The sequence below is a fragment of the Trichosurus vulpecula genome, chromosome 2, assembly GCF_011100635.1.
Source record: "Trichosurus vulpecula isolate mTriVul1 chromosome 2, mTriVul1.pri, whole genome shotgun sequence".
Taxonomy (NCBI): Eukaryota; Metazoa; Chordata; class Mammalia; order Diprotodontia; family Phalangeridae; genus Trichosurus; species Trichosurus vulpecula.
The window spans coordinates 85,778,408-85,787,087 of NC_050574.1; the positions used below are offsets into that span (position 1 = coordinate 85,778,408).

The following is an 8,680-nucleotide window of genomic DNA, read 5'->3' on the forward strand; positions in this document are numbered from 1 at the left end:
ATAAATAAGAAATCACAGAAGAATTTCAGGCAGGAGAGGGACATGGCAAATGTACTCTAGAAAGATTATGTTGGCAACTGTATGTGGAAATTGGGATAAACACAGGAGTCCAATTAATAGGGTATGGAAATTATTCAGGCAAAAGGGAATAAAGTCCTGAATTGGGGGTGGGAGGGAGGTGGGGAGGGTAGCTGTACAAGTAAAGAAATTTGAAATAAGCTGCAGAAATTGAACAAATACAACTTGGCAACTAACTGATTGACCGTGAGAGGTGAAGGAGAGGAAAGAGGCAAGGATGATTCTAAGTTTGGAAATCTGGTTACTGGAAAGATAGTGATGCTCTCAAGAGAAACTGGTAAGAGCCAAGTCTATCAAAGTTAGTCTTTACAAATATCTTGTGTCTGTAATTATGTATAATGTTTTCTTGCTTCTGCTCCCGTCACTCAGCATCAGTTCATATAAGTCTTTCCAGGTTATAGTGAAGTCTGTCTGCTCCTCATTTCTTATTGCATAATAGTATTCCTTTACATTCATATGCCACAATTTGTTTAGCCATTCCCCAATTGATGGACACCCATTTTAAGACTCATGATGGAAAAAAGCTATGCACATCCAGAGAAAGAATTATGGAGTCTGAATGCAGATCGAGGCAAACTATTTGCTCTCTTTTTTTACTTCTTTTTAGTTTCACTTTTTCTTTCTCATGTTGCATTCCATTGGTTATAATTCTTCTCCACAACTGGACTATTATGTAAATCATAATACTGATCATAAATCGTAATGATCATTTATTATACATTAAGCAGATAGGTGATACAATGTATAGTGTGCTGGGTCTTGAGTCAGGAAGACCTGAGTTTAGATCCTACCTCAGAAGCTTAATTCTGTGTGACATTAGATAAGCCTTTTAATCTTGGCCTGACTTTATTCATCTATATAATGGGGATAATAATAGCCCCTAACTTCAAAAGTTGTTTGAAAATAAAATGAAATAATATTCATGAAGTGCTTCAACAACCTTAAAGTGTTATATGAAGGCTGGCTATTATTATTATTTTCCAGAAAGAGGTGCTATGAGAAAGCCAAAAAAGTGAAAAATGTTTAAACTCAAAGAGGCCACATCCAAAGGTAAGGAAACAAGATTCACACCCAGGAAACAAAATGATGCAACCATATAAAGATACAATACCCTTTCTGGGACTACTTCCCCAAAGTAGCCCTTCATTCACAGGCCAGATCCCCAGAAAGCAGCTGCTACCTTGTGTTTGTGGACTACATCTTGAATGGTATTTGGTTTTATTGGGTTTTGTTTGAGGGGGAAAGGCAGAGCAATTGGGGTTAAGTGACTTACCCAAGGTCACACACCTAGTAAGCGTGTCAAGTGTCTGAGGCCAGATTCGAACTCAGGTCCTCCTGACTCCGGGGCCGATGTTCTTCTCACTGCGCCATCTAGATGCCCTTGAATGGTATTTGGAAGCATTCCAAATATCGATTTACCACTCCATTTGAAACTTCCCTCCTAGGTCTCCTATTTCAAAGTTGTTCTAAATTTATAAAGTTTTGTGGTATCTATAAGTGTTGAAATCATAAAATCAAGAGACTGAGCTACCAAAAAAAAAGTTCCTAGAAGAAAAGGAAAATAGAAGAGAGGATGAAAGACAGAAGAAAAGAACTCACAGGGAATGAAAATGAAAGGAAGTAGTAAATGGGAGAGATGGGGGGAGAGAGAGAGAGGGAGAGAGAGAGAGAGACAGAGAGAGAGAGAGAGAGAGAGAGAGACAGAGAGAGAGAGAGAGAGAGAGAGAGAGAGAGAGAGACAGAGAGAGAGAGAGACAGAGAGAGAGAGAGAGAGAGAATTAGTACAGAGAGAGGAGGAATCAGATAAAGAAGACCATGGCTGAAAGAAAGTTGTGGAGTCAGAGAAAGAGGTAAAGAGGTAAAACAAATGAGAGTTCAGGGGTGGATGACAGGAAGTGGGTAGAGAGTGATATGAGTATAACTTGTCTATAACTTTATATTTATCTGCACAAAATCTTTCAGGAACAACTACATGGTCACTGCTGTTTGTATCCACTGCCCCTCTTTTTTTTTCTTCCACATCATCTGCCTTAGAACATTTTGCTAATAGCACCAAGTACTTTTTATTGTTATCATTCTTTTAGGTGCCACTGACTCTTCATTGGAAGCCAGTTTTCTTTAATATTCAGCTCTACCAGAAGGAAAAGGTACCGGTTTTTCTTCTTTTATTTCAGTAAAACTACAGTCATTTTTTGAACAGTTCTTTAGCCTTTATTGCAAAGCACTTAGGATACTAAACAAGAAGGTTGCAAGGAATTTTTTAAAAAGTACCTCAGAGGAGAAAAAAAATCACATATTCCTTGATTACCCTATGAGGTAGTTACATCTCTACATTTAACTGTGGTAAAAAAAAAAAAAAAAAAAACAAAAAACTTCACTCTCAATGTCCTCTCGCTCATTTCACTTATGATCTTGTTTCAGATCTTGTGTTAGGAGTGATCTGGCCCAATTCTGTCTGCCCTATATCATTCAGTAGCAAAATGGTTCAGTTGATAGTGAACAGAGCCTGGATTCAGGAAGACTTGAATTCAAATCTAGCCACAGATACCTAATCATTGTGTAACCATGGACAAGCCACTGAACCTTTGTCTGCTTCAGTTTCCCAATCTGTAATAGAGGAATAATGATAGCACCTATCTCCCAGGGTTGTTGTGAGAACAAAATGAGAAAATGTTTTAAATGTTTACTGAATCTTAAAGGACAATATTAATGCAGGCTATTACATTCTAGTAAATTAATTCAGTTGAACAAACTTGTAGTGTTTCAGACCTTATCTTCACAGCCTTAGGTTTTTATAGGGACCACTTTATGTCCAAATAAATACTTCTTTACCCTTGTATGATAGGCCTAGATGGGAAGGCGAGTTTTTCTTCTCTATGTCCCTTTATGAGAAAGTCCTGTTTTGGCCTCTCACCTTTGCAAGATACCTAAACCTTGGTTTAAGACATCAAGAAACTTAAAGTCACTTTCTCTATTCACTTGGTAGGGGTTAGCTTTAGAGTATATCTCAGAATTTATTAAGATCAACCTCTACCGGAAGCATGTATCCCTCCCATTATATCGCTGATACATGGTACTCAAGTCATTACTTAAAGATCTTCACTAATTCCCATGATATTCTATTTCATTTTCAATATTGTTTAGGGCAAGTCAATTCAATTTAAAATAAATTTATTGTTAATCTACTGTGCTTGGCAGTTGGAATACAAAGAAAGCAGCAAAAACAGGAATTTGCATTTTATTAGGAGGATGCAATATGAGCGTAGATAAGTAAAGATGGAATAGATACAAAGCAAATTTAAAGGGAGAGAGGAAACCATCCAAGCAAATTGAAAGTAGGAAAGGACACCATCAACTGGAGAAATCAGGATACTCATCATATAAAAAGTGGCTGTTGAATTGAGCCTTGAAGGAAAGCCCCAGAATTTATGTTAGAGACAAGGAAAAATTTTATTCTAGGTAGTGTCTGTTAAAGGTCTGGAACTAGAATATGGAATGCTGTACACAATGAATAGGAAATGGGACAGTTTTATAGGATTGTAGAGTACAACACTTTATTTCCTGCTGTTACTCACACATCACTTCATTTCCCGTGAATTGTGCCTTTGAACAGGGCTGCATTCCTGAATTTTACTTTCTCCTCACTGCCAATTCTTAGCCGTATAGCTAACATTTTTATGCACTTCAAAGTTTGTAAAGTACCTTATAAAATTGTTTTATCCTCACAAAAACCCTAGGAAGTAGATGCTATTATTATTCTCATTCTAGAGATGTGGAAACTGAAGCAATAAAATATTAAGTGTTTTGTCGATTGCCGCATAGTAATCATTTGTGCTAGCATTTGAACTCAGGTCTTTTTGACTCCGGGTCTAGAGCCATCCAACCTAGATGACAGAATCTCTCATTCACTTCAGGCACTACCTTCTAAATAAAGTCTCTTGTATTAGCAATGCAATAATCACAATATAGATGATAATTGTCAAAATGCCTATGTGGTTCTGTATCACAAAATATAAGAGACTCTCCATAGTGAAGGTAGAAGTAAACCATTTATTTAGACACCAGAGAACCAGATGCCAAAACCAATAAGCCCAATCTATCATAGCAGCAAAGAATTCAATATAATGTATCACAGCAGAGAACCACTCCATCTCAAAGCCATCTACCCCGCTGCATTGCCACCAACAATCACTCAAATCACAGGCAGCACATCTGCTCTCTCCCTTGGTTCTAACTGCTCTCTCTCCGCATTTCCAGTGACACACTTTCCTTTTCTTCTCAGGAAGCTCCTCCCACCACATGTGACTTAGGCTTAAGCAGGTCACATGGCCTATTAGTGGGTGGGAAAGATCTTCAAACCTAAATTGTCATTATACCTCTGCTGATCTCCCACATTCTTCTGCATGTACTGCCCTCCTCCCAAAAAAAAATTGCATTATTTTTGTATCATTTTTACATACCAATCATAGTCATGTGGTTTCTATGGTTGAAAAGGAAAATTCTTCATTTGGGCTTTTATCCTGATTAGAGGCAAAACTGATGACAAAAAGAATTAAAAGGGATTTATTATAAATATGTCAAGGAAGCAATATATTGATGGGCTGAGTACTGGAGATCAGCAATGGCTTCAAGGTGCATCAATGTTTATTGGTCTATTTTGGAATGAAATCAAGACAATGGAGATAGGTTAATGTCAGCAAAAGAGGTTATATCTCAGTTCCTCTTCAAGGTAGCAAGTATATGCTAATTTGCACGTAGGGGTACAAACATCACAGGTAGGGGTGTGTGTCAAAGACCAGGTAATGCAAAAAGTGACAGACTTGGTGTCACCTCCAAGAGACCCTTCCCCAACACTGATTGACAAGTGGGGCGGGAAACAATGGGTCACTGAATCAGCAGAACTTTCAACACTACCTATTGAATATAATTACATTTATTGAACTCATGGACTCCATTTTTTTTCTTGCTGTCTCCAGTGCCTACTACATAGGAGCTACTAAAAAAAAATATTATAGATTGATTAACTTATCAAATAAAAACCTTCCTACCATATCCATATATCTTCCAGGGCAATTCCTTCAGAGGCCAAACAGAAAAAAAGCTCATTCTTTTCCCAAAAAGTAGCTCTTCAAATATTTGGAGACAACAATTATATTATCTGCAAGTTTTGTCTTTTTGAGATTTTTAGACATCCGATTTTTCCTCTTTGGTTTGAATCAAGTCATCATGTACTAGTATTGCCTTTACTTATCACATTGGTATCTTCCATTGCCAGAACAAGTTCTATGGACAATTGTTCCTTTTCAGGCCTAGAAGGACCCAGTCACACCTTAATCGCTTCCTCTGAGTCTAATGTTCATATCTTATTTGCAGCTTGGCTCCCTACCCCAATCTAAGCACTTCCTTCTTTTAACACCATCATTCTTCTGATGGCTCTACAACCAAGTGCAATTTTTAGGACAATTTTAGTCTCATATCTTTGGTAGCAAATAAGATATCAGGGCTAACCAGGACTAATAATCATTATAAAAATGTCTTTACTCTTTTGATTACTCCATCCTTCATTCTCTAAATTATATTTCATATCTCTTCTTTGAATGGAGTTGCACTTGGTATATGCTGTATATTATAGTAAATTAAAAACACATCTTCACATTAATGATTAGAGGTGTTAATTCACCACAGGAAATTGTCCTTTGGAGTGAATATCCTTAGCACCTTGACACGGATTTCCTTGGTTTTCACTCCATAAACAATGGGGTTGAGAGCAGGAGGCACAAGGAGGTAGATAGTAGACAGAAGAATGTGGGCAAAAGGAGCCACATGGCCAAAACGATGGCTAAAAAAAGAGAAGAAAGCAAGAACATAGAATTCAAGGAAGACAAAGATGTGGTCTGTGCAGGTGTTGAGTGCTTTTAACCGTGCCTCCTTTTGAGGAAGGTGAAAAACTGTCCAGATGATTAAGGAATAGGAAACAAGAACAAAAATCATGTCAAAACCCAGGATAGCAAATCCTGCAAACAACCCAAAGGATTTATTTATGTGGATATTCCCAGCCAATAACTTGACCACAGCCATGTGCTCACAGTAAGAGTGGGCTATGATAGTGGTATGGAAAACATGCAAACGCTTAATTAGGATGGGCAGTAAGCCAACCAATACCACAGCTCTCACTGCCACTACTAATATCATCCGACTTAGGATGGTTGGTGTAAGGATGGCTGAGTGTCTGAGGGGATCACAAATTGCCACATAGCGGTCGAAGGCCATTGCCAGCAAGATGCCTGACTCCATCCCTTGTAAGGCATGAATGAAGAATAGTTGAGTGAGGCAGGCATCAAAGGCCATGGTGCAGGCACTGAACCAGAAGATAGCCAACATCTTGGGGGCTATGGCAGCACATATGCCCAGGTCAGTTGCAGCTAGCATAGCTAGGAAGATGTACATGGGCTGATGAAGACTGCGTTCTGTTGGGATGATGGTCAATAGGAGGACATTCCCCAGCAGGGCTACTATACAAATGACACAAAAAGGGAATGCAATCCAGAAGTGTAGATGCTCAAGTCCAGGGATTCCGACCAGGGTCACTGTTGTCGGGTCCAGAAATGAGTTATTGGAGATTTCCATGATGACTGACAACGAGGACTCAGTGTAATTCTGAAATCTGCTTAGAGAAGGAAATGTTCCAGGGGATCAGCAGGGTCCTCTGGGTGACAGCTGGGATGGAAGATGGACAAGATGACTGAATTTATCATCTACTCACTCTCAGAGGGTGTCCTGGGTATTAGTCATGAGAACCTGGTCTGACTCATTTACTATTATTCCCATGCCCAAGGCATCATTAACAGCAGTAGCTGAGCAGCAAAAACAGGATAAAATTTCACAAATCCCTTTCCCTGAATGATATTTTGAAGATATTCAAAAGGGATATGATTTAGTTGGGGGATACTTAACTGGGAGGATGTAGAGGCCTAATGTGGAAATAAACACAAAGTCTCTGAAATGTCAGCTTTTCTCCTCTTCCTGTTTTTCATGATCTTAAAGTTTGAAGAGGTCTTAGATGCCATATAATCTAGTCCACACCTAAATAAGAATCCTTTCTACATTATCTTCAATACATTATCCATCACTTGAAGATTTCAACTGAAAGGGAATTTACTGCCTCAAGTTTCCACTTCTATTTGTGGATAGCTCTATTTGTTAGCAAGTTATTCTTCACATATATCTTAATATTTTCCTCTTCAATATGCATTCATTGCTCATCCTTCTTGTAATTCAGGAACAATAATAAAAATAACTTACTTATAATACCTTAAGTCTTGTAAAGCACATATATGTTATTTTATTTTAACTTAACAATAACCTCGTGACTTTGGTAGTAGAATTGCAACCCATATTTTACACATGTAAAAACTGAGAGTTAGATATCTTAAGTAACTTACTCATAGCCGTACAGACAGATAGTAATTGTAAGATGTGGAATTTGAATTCAAGGCTTCTTGGCCCCAAATCCAGAATTCTAGCCATGACATCATGTTATTAAAAAGAACAAACTGAATTTCAACAAAAGGGACCAGGTATGGAAAACTTGGAAAGAGAAGGCAATGTAGAACAGGTCACTCAAACAGGATGATGAAATTCAGGCAAGGATACACAAATGATGATACCTAACTGCAAGGACACAAAGAAATCTTAATGTTGACAGAGACCTCAAACACCATCTAGTCTAACCCACCAATGAATAAGAATATTATCTACAACAAGAAACGATCATCCATGTCTCTTTTAAAAGAAAGCCTCCAGTGAGGCAGAGCCCACTAGTTTTTATGGTTGCTTATTCTTCTTGATAGAACTAGTGTTTAAGAATTTTCCCCTTACATCAAGCCTGAAATTACCCATTTTTTACAATGTTCATCTAAGAAGAGTGCTTTTCCAATAAGGCAAAATTAAACCACATGAACCACATTAATTTGAATGATGAAAGTTCACTCATACCGTTATATTTTAATGAAATAGTTGGGAGCCATGAGGTGACATGGGTATTGGGTAAGTTTATCTTGGTTGAGAGTTTCCAACCTCGATCTTCCCAAGAGATGGGAAATGAAATGGTTAATATTTATGTGGGAACAGAGGTGAATCAACAAATGGTGACAATCAGTAGGCAATCTTCCTCAATTATTAAGAGTGAATATTGGATGTTCACATTCATTCCAGAATGTTTGTGGGGAGATTCATGCATCACAATGTAGTATTACAAGATGAGGGCTCCCAGTCTCCTTCAGGTATCCATAAGGAATTAGGTGTTGTTGTGTGGTCTTCAGCATGGGAAGGGACTTATGCTCATCAGCCTCAGCCAGTTGTTTCTTAAGGAAATAGGCTTGATAAAGAATGACAAGTAACTTTATCTGAGCTACATAGAATGACTCTAACTCTATTTCTTTGGGAAGAAACCCTGAGGCTATGTACTTTTGTCTGAAGTATGGTTAGATGGGGAAAAATAAAGGAAAGACCAGACAGTTGAATTGGGAATCTGGTTATGGTGATAGAGGCAGAAGAAAGATGGAAGGTCATAGGATCTTACGATCATAGGTTAATAGAGTAA

General features: G+C 38.1%; 1 protein-coding gene across 1 annotated transcript; it reads right to left on the reverse strand.

Moving 5' to 3' along the window:
• Positions 1–5,754: 5,754 nt before the first annotated feature.
• Positions 5,755–6,711, reverse strand: LOC118836593 (olfactory receptor 52A1-like). The gene has a single exon (XM_036743837.1). It carries the CDS (start codon positions 6,703–6,705, stop codon positions 5,755–5,757), a length of 951 nt encoding a protein of 316 aa, XP_036599732.1. The 5' UTR covers positions 6,706–6,711.
• Between the last annotated feature and the right edge of the window lie 1,969 nt (positions 6,712–8,680).